At 42.2% G+C, this 16,459-nt stretch overlaps 3 protein-coding genes across 5 annotated transcripts in view; 1 reads left to right on the top strand and 2 right to left on the bottom strand.

Annotated features, from left to right (window-relative positions):
• The first annotated feature begins 2,005 nt into the window (after positions 1–2,005).
• Positions 2,006–11,534, top strand: man2c1 (mannosidase, alpha, class 2C, member 1). Of its 2 annotated transcripts, none has more exons than XM_019875994.1 (26): positions 2,006–2,209; positions 2,306–2,431; positions 2,514–2,637; positions 2,711–2,781; positions 3,564–3,741; positions 3,863–4,052; positions 4,608–4,714; positions 4,810–4,920; positions 4,993–5,085; positions 5,161–5,277; positions 5,364–5,459; positions 5,563–5,708; positions 5,925–6,048; positions 6,131–6,252; positions 6,349–6,434; positions 6,691–6,837; positions 6,930–7,009; positions 7,654–7,748; positions 9,130–9,234; positions 9,309–9,465; positions 9,875–10,018; positions 10,300–10,409; positions 10,494–10,573; positions 10,648–10,790; positions 10,867–10,970; positions 11,063–11,534. In XM_019875994.1, exons 1-26 carry the CDS (start codon positions 2,109–2,111, stop codon positions 11,178–11,180), a joined length of 3,075 nt encoding a protein of 1,024 aa, XP_019731553.1. In that variant the 5' UTR covers positions 2,006–2,108; the 3' UTR covers positions 11,181–11,534. The 2 variants fall into 2 exon arrangements, with proteins under 2 accessions (XP_019731553.1, XP_019731554.1); XM_019875995.1 differs by having other exon boundaries at positions 2,114–2,219.
• Positions 11,535–11,723: 189 nt separating this feature from the next.
• neil1 (nei-like DNA glycosylase 1) lies at positions 11,724–14,886 on the bottom strand. Of its 2 annotated transcripts, none has more exons than XM_019875996.1 (10): positions 14,545–14,886; positions 13,396–13,869; positions 13,197–13,316; positions 12,864–12,972; positions 12,682–12,775; positions 12,456–12,577; positions 12,356–12,383; positions 12,206–12,276; positions 11,942–12,134; positions 11,724–11,859 (listed from the first exon to the last, which is right to left on the bottom strand). In XM_019875996.1, the coding sequence occupies exons 2-10, from the start codon at positions 13,836–13,838 to the stop codon at positions 11,813–11,815; spliced, it is 1,227 nt and encodes a 408-aa protein (XP_019731555.1). In that variant the 5' UTR covers positions 13,839–13,869; positions 14,545–14,886; the 3' UTR covers positions 11,724–11,812. The 2 variants fall into 2 exon arrangements, with proteins under 2 accessions (XP_019731555.1, XP_019731556.1); XM_019875997.1 differs by having other exon boundaries at positions 11,724–11,863; positions 11,949–12,134.
• Positions 14,887–16,354: 1,468 nt separating this feature from the next.
• Positions 16,355–16,459, bottom strand: part of commd4 (COMM domain containing 4) — a 2,668-nt gene continuing 2,563 nt past the window's right edge. The window contains exon 9 of the transcript XR_002168942.1: positions 16,355–16,415. The gene's annotated coding sequence lies outside the window, so the exon portion shown is untranslated. The remainder of the gene's footprint in view (positions 16,416–16,459) is intronic.

Below are 16,459 nucleotides of genomic sequence, written 5' to 3'. Positions count from 1 at the left end.
ATGTTTGGTAACCCTCTGAAATGCAACGACTACTTCCAGGGTTGCCCTCAATTTAAATTCTATCGCCTCTCGGCTCCTCATTTGTGGTTTTCGGGCAGTTGTGGTTCAATTCATTCTTGATCCCATGAGGGTGGGAAGTTTTGGGGATCAATGCTTCAGCCCATCCCGCTTACAAAACAGACAGCGATGCGCTGATCTGCTCAAGGTCAGCGCTGCACTGCTGAAAGTCCCGGTTCACTTCAGGACTGTGTCATCCGTTCTCTCGGGCCTTCCTGCCTCATTGGAACTGCGCCTCGCAGACCACAGTCCAAACAATGAGGGGATAGGAGTCTTACGGGCATCCTTGATGGTAGGGTGGCATGAGAAGGATGGGCTCACCCGCATTTGCACCAAGCCTGTACTTAGAGCTGCTCCATGATATCATAATAAAAGGGTTCTTGGCCTCACAGAAACACTGCAACGAACACATCCTTCCCTGTGAATATTGCCGAGAAAGCTTTAAGATGACCCCGAGCCCCCGTTGGCTTCCCAGCACTCTGCGGCATGGTATCACATGCCTGCCTGACTGGTATAACTTCATCATCTTTATAAACGTTCTTTTCACCGCATTGTAAGCTGCCATTTCCAAGCTTCAGGTTCACAAATGTTTATTGCAATCCGTTATGAGCTTTTGTGGGATAAATGTTTTGACCTTTTCCTCTGATGTTTTATTTGCTTTTACAATCGCACGCCGGCCCGGCTTAAATGCAGAGTGGATTCACAGTGTTGGCCCTTCATAATGTCATCATTGCCGCTTTGAGCCTCCCTGACAGTCTGCATGCTGTGGCCGGGTTGTCAATGTGCGCTCTTCTAGATAAACAGTGACATACGACTGCAATAAAAGGTTCATTGTGGATTTTTAAGCAAATGCGTCACACCGATATTCATCATTGTTTTCCAAAGAAGAGACAGATGATTGGTCTGAGTGTATTGCTGTACGCCCTATTTGTGTTGCGGCGCTGTCTTAATGATGCAGTTGTTTGAAGGCTTATAAAGTGTGACATCTAAGTTAATTTCTGTTAGGCAGTCTAACGTGTTTCATATTATTATATGTTGGCTAGCTGACTTTCCTTCGATGGGATTAGATGATTTGGATGAAGATTTTGGGATTTTCAATCTGGAATGCTTATTTCTCTTTTCTTTTGTGTGTGAGATTTGCAGTTAACATTAAAGCGGAGCAACAAAGAGCTACGGTACACAGGTTGAAGCAAACATGCTTTTGCCTCTTATTTGGAGAACTGCAAGTGAGAACTGGTGCTCAAGGAATACTTTTAAATGTGTGTTTTATGAGCTCTAGGTGTGTTCATAGTGTGTGGGAGGAAGTGTTTCTCCCCCAAAGGTATTCCCCTATGATAAACGGCGGTTCACTGTACAGTACACTTCTGATCAGCCAATCACAAGGAAATACTTAATGCAATGAGACATGTGCGTGTGGTCAAAATGACACATTATAGTTCAACCTCAGCATTCCAATGGACAAGAAAGTTCAAATAAGTGACTTTGAACTGGCATTGCCGGTCTTTGATAGTTCGAAACAGACTGCTCAACGGATTTCATAAAATGGTCAATAAATATGCCGACCAATCTGGGGTGCACCCCACCTCTCGCCCCAAGTCAGCAGGGATCAGCTCAAGCTCACCCGCAACACTACTGAGGCCATGATTCTGTTGTTTTGAAAAAGAGGTCATTTTTGACCGCCTTCTGAAGTCATTAAAATATCATAGCTTCATCACTTTTTACCATATTGATAACATTTAAAATCCGTTTTTAAGCTATCTTCTGATTGTTTTTTTTCATACAAGCCGAGTGTCTTCCACTTTTGTATGCTTATTTTATTCGTATGTAAATATTGTTATCTACTTTGACTATGAACATATATGATCCTATGTTCCACGGGTACAGTATTTGTAACTTGTAATTTCTACTTTCACGTACAGCCATCTAGTGGCCAAAAGGGTAAAACACATCCCTGAATTCTATTTCCGGGTCACGTCAAAGCTACCTTTGCCCATTAATAGAGCTTGAAAACCACCATTTGTTACGACATTCTAAATGTCAACACGTTTACTATGTACCACCAACCCGTGTTGAAGAACCGGCGCACGCTGTTGGAGAGGGCCGAGAAGTTCGTTTCTGATCTTTATTTCACAGACTGCAACCTGCGAGGACGGTAGGGATACGTACTGTAAAAACTACAATAACTCTCCCCGTCGTTACCTCTTTGAATACGGATGCTTAAATAATACTACTGCTAATCTTCGCGCAGGCTATATGGAGACTCTCACCCGCTGGAATCTCTCGGCTCGTTTATGTCCTCCAAACGGATAACATTCTCAGAAGCGCAAACGCAGAGCTTCAGCCCTTATAAACTTGGTGATAGTTTTGGACCAACGTGAGTATTTTGCCACTTCTTTTCGGGGCAAAGTGTTTCTGCTCGCCCAAGTCCAGGGTAACACAATCAAGTTTATTTTTAGATGGTGGACGTGTTGGTTTAAAGCAGCCTTGAAAATCCCTGTTTCCTGGAGAGGAAAAGAGGTCCATCTTCTGTGGGACAGTGATGGAGAGGCGATGGTCTGGAGGGATGGGCAGCCAGTTCAGGTAAAGAAGATTGTGAGGTTCTTAGATTATTTTTATGAATACTGAAGTGTTTTCCTTTGTTGTTGGTCCCCAGGGTCTGACGAAAGAAGGTGAAAAGACAAGTTACATCCTTTCTGACTGTCTCACAGAGGAGGAGACACACAGGTCAGTTGTTAATAGAAGCTAAAGTTTTGGGGAAAAAATCCTGAATGTATTCTTGCTGGTGCAATATGTAAGCCAAAAAGCTGATTAGTTTTTGGGTGGTGATGGTGATTGACCTGATGGGAACAGTGGAAAACAAACCATTTTTGCTTGTGTACAAATAGTTGTGTCTCTGGAGAGCTTGTCTCCCCCCTTTTTTCCCCTATATATCAAACAACCACATAAATCCTGAGTCATCTTCCTTTTTCAAAAAACGTGTCTGTGAGCGAGCTGCTCTGCACTTCTGCACCATTGTTGTGTAACTGCCTAATTTCATTTCAGGCCTAGAGTTGAACGATCTGGTAAACTAAGAATGCAACCAATTTTAGCAGAGGTGTCCCGCATTCTGACGAGATGTTTAAGGCAAAAAAAAAAACCCAAAATTTGACAAAGGTCATTATTTTAAGAGTGACAATTTGTTGCATCATGCCTCCTATAATTAAGACAGCAAAAAAATGAAGATGTTTTTTTGTTGTTGTTCCTTTTGTTTTTGTGGTTCGTAGAGTCCAGTGTTGGGTCACTACACTCATAGGCACAGTAAATAAAAACACTTGGATGCTTCGAGACAAAAAAGAAAAATAATAATGATAATTTTGTTTTTGCCTTGGGTTTAACCAGTCATACCTTACATTCAGCACAGTGTCTTAAACACAGACACCCCATATCAAGTGATATCTTAAATTAACCATCCCACAGGTGACATTGCTTGTTAAACTTTTGTTGTGCCCCCCCTCTGTTTCTTTCAGACTGGACATCTATGTGGAGCTGGCCTGTAATGGCCTTTTTGGAGCCGGTCAAGGCTCAATGATTGCAGCTCCAGATCCGAACAAGACTTTCACGGTGCGGAAGGCGGAGCTCGTGGTATTTAACAGAGATGTGAGGGAACTGCTGACTGATTTTGAGATGCTGATTGACATCGTCAAGGTACAGTCATTTTTCTTTGAAAGCAAAAAAGTCAGTCCAAAAAGCCAAATGTAAACAATTCACTTTTTTCTTTTTTTCTTTTTTTTTTGTCTGTATTTTTGTTTTGTTTGTTTTTGGAAAGGAACTGGGTGAGAGCGAGCAGCGGAGCTTCCAAGCGCTCTTCACTGTCAATGAAATGGTTAACGTGAGCAACCCGGCTGATCCCAACTCCTTTGACAAGGCACGCACTCTGGCTCACAAGTTCTTCAGTCAGCGCAATGGCCAAAGCCAACATACTGTGCATGCCATGGGCCACTGCCACATAGATTCAGGTATCACGTTTAAATGACATTTTTATTCCCATATTTTTTGGATTACAAACCACACTTTTTCCATGGTATGGCTGGAACTTATGCTCAGATGCGACTTGTATATATTAAAATTCAAGCTTGAACTGGCACCCAAACTCCCCAGACAGAACTCATGTTGACTTTTTTTTTTTTTTTGGCAGTTGGCAAATACGTGGCGGTAATGCATCAAGAGTATTTGCCAACTGCTAAAACAAAGTAGAAGAAGATAAAGTGGAAGCCGCAACAGCTGGCAACTAATGTGTGACATTTTGCTCGTCTAGCATGTGGTGCTAAGAACAAGTGTTTACTATTTACATCCCCAAAAGGAGCACTGATGAGCTTCGTCTTGAGAAATATCCAGTTATACTCACATTCACACTTGGGAACAATTTAGAGCAGGCGTGGACTAAGTACGACTGAAAACCGCAACCACAACGGTAACATTAAAGAACGACCTCTGATAGCGTCAATGGAAAAATATGACTTTTGTAACGGTGATTCGTCCATCAGATTGATTCTCTTGGACTCTCTCTATAGCTTGGCTGTGGCCTTATGAAGAAACCATTCGCAAATGCGGTCGAAGCTGGGTGACCGCGATCCGTCTCATGGAAAAGAACCCGGAGTTTGTCTTTACCTGTTCTCAGGTAATTCCTCAGCAAAAAACGAGCACACGTTCTCTGATCAATGCATGCAGATGCAGGGAATCCGTTTTAGTTCAAGCACTTTTACTGTGCACCAGGCCCAGCAGTTTGAGTGGGTCAAGAGTTGGTACCCAGGACTCTTCTCAGAGATTCAACGTTACGTCAAGACGGGGCAGTTCGTTCCGGTTGGAGGGACGTGGGTGGAGATGGTGAAAGCCCGATTTTCGAGGTGAACCATCATGCATTTTACGAGAATGATCTAATTGAGTGTTGTCTGTCAGGATGGCAATCTCCCCTCAGGAGAATCCATGGTAAGGCAGTTCCTGCAGGGCCAGCGTTATTTTGAGCAAGAATTTGGAAAGAGGTGCAAAGAGGTAGGGAGTTGAGCTCACTAATATCGGCTTTAGTCTTTGCTCTTGTTTCTCATGACTTTTCTCCGTATGATTTAGTTCTGGCTTCCAGATACATTTGGCTACTCGGCCCAACTCCCTCAGATCATGCAGGGTTGTGGAATTTCCAATTTTTTAACACAGAAACTCAGTTGGAACCTCGTGAACACCTTTCCTGTAAGTTGTGACCTGGGCATTGCAATATGCAAAAATAAAAGTTGAAGAGGAAAACAATGCAGTTTATAATTTCTTATTTTCTAAAGCATAGCACATTTTTCTGGGAAGGACTTGATGGTTCCAAGGTCTTGACTCACTTCCCACCTGGAAATTCATATGAAATGAAGGGCAAGGTGGAAGATGTGAGTAAATTCAGCATCTTTTTGTTTAGTCTGAGAAGGACTTTCGTAACATATTTCCCAAACCTTACTATGTTCCTTTGGGGGGTTTCTATTCTGTCCACAGCTTGTAAAAACCGTCAAGCAAAACAAGGACAAAGGCAGAGCCAACCACAGCGCCGTGTTATTTGGATTTGGTGACGGGGGCGGCGGCCCCACACAGTTAATGCTGGATAGGCTCAGACGGGTCCAGGACACAGATGGACTTCCCAAGTCAGTTCCTTTTTCCTGAACATGAACTCAGCAGTTCACCAATGGGACTGCTCAGCCCAAACCTCGCCACAAAAAACAAGTCACCGTTTTTTTTGTTCTTTTTTTTTTTTTTTTGCTGGAATACAAAAGATTCATTTCTATTGATGTCACGGAATTGTTTGAAATCACCCCCTGACGTGCCACTATTTATTTCCATCACTGCTTCCTGCCTGACAGGGTTCACATGTGCGGTCCTGACAAGCTCTTTTCTCAGCTTTGGGCAGACTCACATCTGCTCTGCACTTGGACTGGCGAACTTTTCCTGGAGCTGCACAATGGCACGTACACCACGCAAGCACAGGTGAACACACGTGTGATTCCTCCATCACGTTAAAATCGGCAGCTTCTCCAACTAAATTAAAAAAACGTCTCATTTTGACCAGATCAAGTGTGGCAACCGCCAGTGTGAAACGCTCCTGCATGATGTTGAGATGGCTAGCAGCTTGGCAATGTGTCGTGATCAAACTTTTCAATATCCCGTGTTGAAGCTGCGGGAGCTCTGGAGGTCAGGGGTCACGAATTCAACCTGACTATATAGATGACAGCTGTTGTTGTTATGCTACAGAGGAGCGTTTTGATTGACATCCCCCTTGCATGGCAGGCTTCTGCTACTGAACCAGTTCCATGATGTCATCCCAGGCAGCTGTATCGAGATGGTTGTGGAGGATGCACTGAGGTATTATGAAGGTATGCCGAGTAAAAGGATTGTTTGTTTTCTCAATTATGTCGTGTGTTTTGCATTTAGTTTTTAAAAAGCTCGTATATTGGTGTAACTCGACACATTGCATAAGACAACAACAGACAATTGCCTCTTGGAATGGGCCTCACTTCACAGATTTGTATTTGTGTCCTTTAATTGTTGGTTTGTATCAATAAAGCTGTTGGAAGTAAATAAATTGCTCCTTAATCAGGTTTTCACACTCTCATACGATGTGTCTCTTAGATATCAAGAGAGCCGGTGCTGCTCTCCTGCAAGATGGTCTGGGAGGCCTCATGTCAAAGGGCGAGGCCACAGGAGTCTTCAACTCTCTGCCGTGGGAGCGACTTGAAGTCCTCCAGATACAAGATGGCCCCAGTAAACACGATTTAGGTATGTTTGATACCATTCTACATCAATGCTCTTTTTTTATTTATTCATTATGATTGCGTGTCTTACGTTCACTTTCGTCTGTTGCACAACAGCTCTGGTGAGAGTTCCGAGCATCGGTGTCGCTCCTGTTCAAGACACAAAGCCTGTGACTCCAGTCTGTGTCGCTGTCCAGGTATATTTCATTTTATTTGCTGCACAGATTTCCACTGTAAAGATGTTTCTTGTCAAGTGTGGCGTGCTGAACTGATCACTTATTGCTGTTGTGTATTCCAAAGAAGAACCAAAGCACATTGGGAATGACTGAGAAAATTCAAATGAGTTAATGTACCGTTCTTTGTCAATACGTCTTCTGATATTTATTTATTTTTTTGCAAACTTAGTAATGATCTTCTCAACATTGCTGAGCTCAAAGATGGGAACTCTCACCCAGCCATTTTATTTTTGTCAGTCCTCTGACAGGCACAGTAAATTCACGGAATTGTCAAATTCATGGATTATAATCTGTTATGAACATGGAAAGGATTTTATATACTGTGTATATATGTATGTATGTATGTATGTATGTATGTATGTGTGTGTGTGTGTGTATATATATATATATATATATATATATAATATTGGTGGGCGAAGTGAAGAAAGTTCAGGGTTCAAATTTCGGCTCCTGCTTTCTTGTGTGGAGTTTGCATTGGCTGGCAAATTGTCTACAACGGTGTACCCCGCTTTGCGCACAAAGTTACCTGCAATGGTAGTAAGAAGTAGTGGGATAGAAAATGGACGGGTGAATTTGCCAAATGAAATTGGTGTGTAACATTGCAGGCTGACGGCAGTGTCCTGATGGAAAACGGGATCGTACGAGCTGTCGTGAATAAAGACGGCACATTGACATCATTGTGTTTGATCTCTGGAAACAGGTATTGTGGTGATATCTTCCCATTAAAGAAGGCACCTGAAGTAATGTCACGTAAAAATAAGAAAGCATGACTTTTTTTCACGGTACACAGAATGGCAGAGGAGCCTCAATGTTGTTAATGTAATGATGTAAAATATGATTTATATATTTTATGCAAGGAGAAATTCTCTCAGTATCACAAAGCAAAGACTTGTCTTTGTTTTTCTTGTTGGTTTTTTTTGGGGGGGGCATTTATTTTGTGCAGCAAAACAATAAGAAAAACTGAACAGACTCAAGTGTCAAGCAGTTATGTGGCAATGAGCAAGAGTCTACATAGTCTTATACTGTTCTTTAATTCGCTGCTGTGAATTGGGAATTTCTCCATTGCAAGACGAATAAAGGTTTTCTTATCTTAAGAATGGCGCGTGTGCCTTCCTATTTGATGACTTGAGAAGAGAAACACTCGTCCTTCAAGGTTGTCCTTGTTTCTTATCAGTTGTGCTTCATGGTCAAGGAAGACAGCTCCTACACCTCCCTAAAACTAATCTCATGCTCGTTAGCACAGAAGAGTTCCTTCTGTTAATTTGTTGACGTGCAAGCAGAACACGGTGCCTATTGTACGGCTGATGACTGAAAGATCACACAAAGGTCACACAGAAGACTAGAAGCAAAGAGAAAGTGCGTTCACTCATGTCGTGATGAATAATATGAATCACCACATTTTCTGTCATCGTCTCGAACGGCGATGTGAACCTTACTTACTGTACTGTCATCACACTTGCATACGGGTATGTCTTTAGCACACATCTTCAGCTTCTGACTAGCTTTATAACTGATGAATGCATATTTCTTGGCATCATTCGAAATTTGAATAGCTGCAAACTATGTGTTGTTTTTTCCATCGCTGTTTACCACACAGCAAAAGTAAATTACATGTCCATCTGTGGGGGGTCCATTGAGCAAATAACTGTTTCTTTCATCTAAATCACAGTATTTTACGCACTATAAGGCGCACCTAAAAGCATTCCATTTTCAATACAGCCGGCAGTGCGCCTCATAATCCGATGCGCCTTATGTATGGATCAATACTTTGATTTCTTGGACGTAGTATTTTAAATGTTCTGTAAAGTGCTTTGTTACAGCTGCAGCTGTTATAAAAGCTCTTTATAAATAAAGCTGTATTGTATTGTATTCCTTTTGCATAGCTCCATCTAGTGGATACATAACGCAACCGCAGCCACTATTGTAGCTTCTATTCTATGTGCCTTATAATACGGTGCGCCCTATATTTGAAAACTCTTTTTAAATGGGCCATTCATTGAAGGTGCACCTTATACTTCGAAGCGCTTTTTAGTACAGAAAATACGGTAATCACTGTTTCTCACCATGCTGTATGCTTGCAGGGAAGCCATTCCGGATGGCTGCGGCGGTAATCAGTTTGTCATGTTTGATGACGTCCCCTTGTACTGGGACGCTTGGGATGTAATGGATTATCATCTTCAAACAAGGTGCGAGTCATTGCTGTTCCACCCATTCGTCTGTGTCATTCTCAGTCAACTGTGGCCGCGCCCACTCATTACAGGAAGCCAGTGGTGGAGGTCCTGCGGCCTGCCCATGTGCTGTCATCACATGAGCTCAGAGGAAGCGTGGGCTTCGCGCTCAGGATCAGCGACGAGAGCACAGTCACACAGGAGATCGTGATGGATGCCATGTGTCCTTATATTAAGTTCAACACGCAGGTAAAGCCCTCGTTGACTCGAAGCAAAGTCAAGTGACTTCCACAGGGCGTCCATAAAGACTTGTTACAATTTGACAATAGATGTCTTTCATATTTAATTCTGTAGTCGCGCTGAATTGGTATCACATTTTGTTGACGTATCGTAGCTTTTCTTGGGACATTGAATTATTATTTTTTTTGTTTTGTTTTATTTAACAGAACAAATTTTATGAACAGATTACCTGAAATGCAAACATGCAATGTAATTTAAAACGCCGATAACTACTCAGTACATAGAGCAAATCGTATCAAAGTATCTCATCAACTGCTTTGGTCATACAATTTAAAAATTGCAAAGATACTTTATGGGCATGCTGTAAATTTGACCGTGTGTTTTCAGATTAGAAGTGGTATTGCGTATCTGTTCCCAGGTGGACTGGGCTGAGTCGCACAAGTTTCTGAAGGTTGAATTCCCAGTGCGAGTGCGAAGCCCCAACGCTACATATGAGATCCAGTTCGGACATCTGCAGAGACCCACGCACAGGAATACATCATGGGACTGGGCCAAATTTGAAGTATTTAGCACATAAATGCACAATATGAATAAAAGTATTGGGACATATGATAATTAAACCGACAAAAGTTAAAAAAATTAATAAAAATAAAAAAGGAAGAAAAAATTGGCCTGGAAAACTGTTTCCTGCTAAATTGGAAGTATACAGCATCACATCATAACTTGGTTACATGAATTAAGATTGAATCCCACTCCCCGATCACAAATTAACAAACGGAGAGTGACAAAATATGAGAATTAGTGATATTTAACTCCGCTGAAACGTGCTCCTTCTCTCCCCAGGTTTGGGGCCACAAATGGGCCGATTTGTCAGAGCACAATTTTGGAGTGGCTCTGCTCAATGACTGCAAATATGGCTATTCGGTCCATAAGAACACCATGACCCTCTCTTTGTGAGACCATGCACAACTTGGATAAAAGATGTTCTGTGCCGTCACAATGAATCGTAGTCTGATGCTTCTACATCTTTGTCTCAGGTTGAGGGCACCAAAAGCACCGGATGCCAACGCCGATATGGGCACACATCATTTCACCTATGCGATCATGCCACACACAGGTTAATGTTTTTGTGTTGGTTTTGTTTGTTTTGGCTATTTAAAGCTTCATTGTGATCATATTTTGAATTTATAGGGTCCTTCCAAGATGCCGCAGTCATTCAGTGTGCATACAACCTCAACTTCCCTTTGCGGTTAGCGTCGTGTTCCCTAGACACTGCCCCATGGAGTGCCTTTTCCATCAGCCCAAGCAGTGTCATCCTCGAGACCGTAAAACAGGTATCCCATCCAATCTTCAACTTGGCATGTAGCAATCGAGACCGCTGGGCACGCTGATTGTCATTCAACTTAACAGGCTGAGGACCAGAAAGGAGCCCTCGTCGTCCGAATGTACGAGGCTCACGGCGGCAGCGTGACCGCAACCCTCCGTGTGATGCTTCCGGTCAAGGAGGCCTGGCAGTAAGTGACCTCTGATGGCTCTCGATTATATTTAATACATAATTTTTTTTAAAAAGTGCATTTGTTGAATTATTTGGCGTTTTCTCTTTCAGTTGTAATCTTCTCGAGCAAATTGACACTACTAAGCCAGCACATGTGACTGAAGATGGAATCACTCTTGACTTCAGCCCCTTTCAAGTCAGATCACTTCTGCTTGTTGTGAATGCATAATGTTGATTTGGAAAGTCATTGATCAAACCGCTTAATTATCAATACGATGATACATTGAAACTTCCAAAAACGAAGATCGTAAAGATGGTACTATTTGGAATTGACAGGTCAGCAGGGTTGCTTTGTGGTGATCTTGTCGGCCTTGGGGGTTCAATTCTTAACCGAGGCGTCCTCATGAGCCTTGCAGGTTTCAAACGAAGACATCTAAATTGTCCATGGATGTGAATGGTTGTTTTTCTAATGTGCCCCGCGGTTGGCTCTATGGTGGGTGCCCCAATTCTTGCCCCAAAGTCAACTGGCATGGGCATCAGCAACAAGCGGGATTGAAAATGGATGGCTGCCTTGACGGTTGCCCCCCCCCAAAAAAATGCATGCCTCATACCAGATTTCTCATGACTTCCACAATTCAAAATCTCCAATTGTATTTTACATTCTGCCAAGGCTAAGTGGCTACCTCAACAAGTAATGGACACTATTAATTAATAATGAAGACCAACATAATGAAGCTGGGAATTGAAATGTGTGATAAAAAGATTCCAAGAATGAATTGTAATTTTTTATTATTATTATTAAAAAGATACAAAAAAATAAAAATCGTGTTTCAAAATCCAGTGACGGCCTCCTTTTTGTTTTTACTTCACATTTTGTCTCGTCAGTCTACTGCTCCGCCTCCGAGAACCTGCAAAAAGAAAATGATAAATTCACAAGACAGTATTTCAACCTTTCTAAAATGTCCTCCTTTGGAGATTTATAATCTCGACCTTCTGCTGGCTCTGTCGTCTTCCTCCTCCTTGCAGGTTGTTTGTGTTCACGTTGTGGCGTGTCCATTTTCAAGCATTTTACAGTTTTTCGAGGTGTGGTTTCTTTTTGTGGCACGTCCTTTTTTGTCTGTACCGCTTTTATTTTCTTTTTGACTGTTTTTGACCCTGTGGTTTCGGATTGTGTCCTGGCCTCCTACGAAGTAAAAATATAGGTGTTAGATTTTATAAGGAAAGACAGTAGTTACCAACATGATGGTTTTCTACCTTTTTCACGCTGGTGTAATCATGATCGTCCTCTTTTTTCATTCTCTTTTTGGCCTTTGGTGATTTAGGATCTGGTGGATGAGAAAATGTCAAACATGGAGCCGTTTCTGCCGTGACTTTTTTTTCTTTTAATGTCAGTCAGTTATTCACCTTTGGGAGCCATGGGGCCTGGATCGCCCTGGAATTACGATATTCGTAATTTGTATCGGTCATGCTCAAAATCACAGAGAATAGGAACTGAATCACCTACTTTGAACCACATAGTCCTGCCATTGTGGTCACGCATGGACTTCATTCCGTCCACATAGTAACACTGCAGCCAGGCCTCAAAGTCAGAGTAGTCCGCCTTCTCCGGATCGTAGCCTTTCCCACCTACCGTTTGAAGAAAAACAGCCTTGTTGTTTCACTTGGAGATTAACCTCTAAATCTTGACTAGGAATGAACCTCAATCACAGCGTCATGTCATTCTTGCCCACCTAAATGAATCACCTCCAGAGGAACTGTGTGGCACAGCCTGAGCAGGTCGGCGCTCTCGTTTTTCACTTGAATCTTTTGAGCTGTCCTCGCAGCCTAGACAGTGAGACATTGTTAGATGTTGATATATTTGTGGTGGAGGGTGTCGGGCGTGGGAGAAAAGGATGTTTCTGCTGAAAGTGACCTTTGGGTTCAAAATGTCATTCTTCACAGGCTTCTTGTCTTCACAAGCATCCTCTGACTCAAGACCTTCAAGCACGGTGCGGGCAGGCACAAAGGGTGGGATTTTTAACCTACCAACAGACACACTTGTTTCCAAAAACTGAAGGTATTCAAGCTAATTACAGGTTTCGATGCAAGATGATCAATTTGATAAATGTTTTATTAATTCTATGGTTACCTCATTACTAATACATGGCAGGTGAAAAATAATAGAGGGAGTTGTCAGTATGATGCATTGTTATGTTACGGTGATACACTCAACGCTGTTGTATTTTCTTGAAAGGCTGTCCTTCACCTGTAAAGGATCTCCGCCCTGAGATAGTTGCCGATGCCATTGAAGTACTTCTGATTGAGCAAGACTTCACAGATGGGCCGGTCAAAGGCACGGTCAGACAGGTGCGTCACCACATTTTCCCTGTGAAATCATCACCAATGCGTCAAGTGAGGCGATGACATTTTTAGGTTGGCTGTTCAAAATGAAAAGCGTCTGTAACCTGAAGCTTTTGTACTCAAACATGATGCAAGGCCCTCTGTCAGGCTGCCAGGTTCCATGTGGCTGCCAGCTGCCGAACCTGCGCGCGTCCACGTAGCTGAGCACTCTGCGAGGCTTTTCTTTCGAATAAAAGCACAAATGGGCATGTTTGGGCAGCTCACCCTCCGCGGTGAAACGGAAAAAGCCTGACATGCCAAAGCGAAACACAATGTCCATGGGCTGCTGTGCCTCTTTGGCCTTCGTGTCATCACTCTTAATTGGCGTCAGCGTGAGCTTCACTTCCTTCCCTCTGGAAGCGGCACTGATGCGGTACGCCTCGCAGGCGAATGCCACGTCGGGGCTCTTGCTGACCTCGGACTTTCTGACCGGGCCAGAAAATAGCACCCCCTCACACATTTTGTTCACAAAAAGGCTGGCCAGGTGCAACTCGGGTCCTTCGGGCATCGTTGTTGGAATTCAGTCAGCTGTTATGAAACTGCACACAAACAGTGGCTCAGTCATGTTGCACGACAGTGCAACTGCACTGCTCACTCTGTTTAAAGGGTGCTCGGTGTGTGGTAGGGTGGATGCCCAAATGAGGAGAAATTTGCAAGACTGTATATGTATTTAAAATGATATCTATGCTCACTGAGTCAAAAATAAAAATGCTAAAAGAAAATCAGTAAGTTGTATTTTTACAAATTATAAAGCGCCGGGTTTTACAAAATTTCCTTCATCGTCTGGACACACCGTTGCAAACTATTGTAGTTTGAAAGTAGCAGTAATTGAGCATCGTTATTTTTGAAAATCTGAACGTTGCAATATATTTTGTATGTGATGCCATAAGATTGTGCGCAGTAAGCTTTTACTTACTGGAGTTTGGTTTTAACGTTCTTTTCTGGAGCTCACAATTGCCACAGTGTGGTTATTTAACCGAATCATTTTTTGTTCATTTGTGTTTCAGATGAGTTCCCAACGACGCCAGTAAGAATTTTTCAGGTACATCCTCAGCTTTAACTCTTTCATTCTTAGCCGACGTGCATATTAGGCACAATGCAAAATATCCATACATGTTGGCTGGTGTTGGGAGATGTGAAACGTAACGTTTTTTCAATCGTTTTTTGGAAACGGAGGAATAAGCGTTAACAGGGCATGAGTTTTAAGGACTTACCTCGAACCAGGAAATAAGACGTCACTACTGCTGGTTAAACTTTATTTAAATTGTAATTCGCATAAATTGCGAGGTTATCTATGCAGGCGTTTTGCTTCGAGGGGGTGAGATGGCGCTTGTCACTTTTCTTAGACAGCATGCTTGTTACCAAACATGTTTTGTAACATTACCGCCAGCGAGCATTTTGATATCGCGAGATGTCCTTTGAAAAGATTTCCATCTTCTTTTTAGAGCGTTTGTGTCCCCCAAAAAACTGCACTAAAGATATGTCTTACTACTGTTATGTTCGAACTAAAAGTATTGGTTTAAAAGCCTTGCACTGTATTGTATTGACCAGGGGGAAGTAAACACGAGTGACGTCAGAAGCAATGCATGCTGGTATTTGAAGTCAAGGTTTGGCCATTTAGTTTCCATTCATTCAGGCGAATGCCACGTCGGGGCTCTTGCTGACCTCGGACTTTCTGACCGGGCCAGAAAATAGCACCCCCTCACACATTTTGTTCACAAAAAGGCTGGCCAGGTGCAACTCGGGTCCTTCGGGCATCGTTGTTGGAATTCAGTCAGCTGTTATGAAACTGCACACAAACAGTGGCTCAGTCATGTTGCACGACAGTGCAACTGCACTGCTCACTCTGTTTAAAGGGTGCTCGGTGTGTGGTAGGGTGGATGCCCAAATGAGGAGAAATTTGCAAGACTGTATATGTATTTAAAATGATATCTATGCTCACTGAGTCAAAAATAAAAATGCTAAAAGAAAATCAGTAAGTTGTATTTTTACAAATTATAAAGCGCCGGGTTTTACAAAATTTCCTTCATCGTCTGGACACACCGTTGCAAACTATTGTAGTTTGAAAGTAGCAGTAATTGAGCATCGTTATTTTTGAAAATCTGAACGTTGCAATATATTTTGTATGTGATGCCATAAGATTGTGCGCAGTAAGCTTTTACTTACTGGAGTTTGGTTTTAACGTTCTTTTCTGGAGCTCACAATTGCCACAGTGTGGTTATTTAACCGAATCATTTTTTGTTCATTTGTGTTTCAGATGAGTTCCCAACGACGCCAGTAAGAATTTTTCAGGTACATCCTCAGCTTTAACTCTTTCATTCTTAGCCGACGTGCATATTAGGCACAATGCAAAATATCCATACATGTTGGCTGGTGTTGGGAGATGTGAAACGTAACGTTTTTTCAATCGTTTTTTGGAAACGGAGGAATAAGCGTTAACAGGGCATGAGTTTTAAGGACTTACCTCGAACCAGGAAATAAGACGTCACTACTGCTGGTTAAACTTTATTTAAATTGTAATTCGCATAAATTGCGAGGTTATCTATGCAGGCGTTTTGCTTCGAGGGGGTGAGATGGCGCTTGTCACTTTTCTTAGACAGCATGCTTGTTACCAAACATGTTTTGTAACATTACCGCCAGCGAGCATTTTGATATCGCGAGATGTCCTTTGAAAAGATTTCCATCTTCTTTTTAGAGCGTTTGTGTCCCCCAAAAAACTGCACTAAAGATATGTCTTACTACTGTTATGTTCGAACTAAAAGTATTGGTTTAAAAGCCTTGCACTGTATTGTATTGACCAGGGGGAAGTAAACACGAGTGACGTCAGAAGCAATGCATGCTGGTATTTGAAGTCAAGGTTTGGCCATTTAGTTTCCATTCATTCATGTTTGTGTGTATATATATATATATATATAATATATATATATATATATATATATATATAAAACGCCACTTAATGTACAGCATTTAACAAGTTATATATTTAATATTTTTTATTATCAGCACTATGAAGACACAACAAAATACCAATTCAACAAACAAGCTGCATATTTAATTATAGAAATTCTCTCTCTCTCTCTCTCTCTCTCTCTCTCTCTCTCTTCCGCTCCTCATTCCCCACTTAGTTCC

This window comes from Hippocampus comes, unplaced genomic scaffold (genome assembly GCF_001891065.2).
Source record: "Hippocampus comes isolate QL1 unplaced genomic scaffold, H_comes_QL1_v1.1 scaffold142, whole genome shotgun sequence".
NCBI classification, from domain to species: Eukaryota; Metazoa; Chordata; class Actinopteri; order Syngnathiformes; family Syngnathidae; genus Hippocampus; species Hippocampus comes.
Note: the sequence above shows the minus strand (reverse complement) of the source record. Positions and strands in the feature narration are given on the sequence as shown.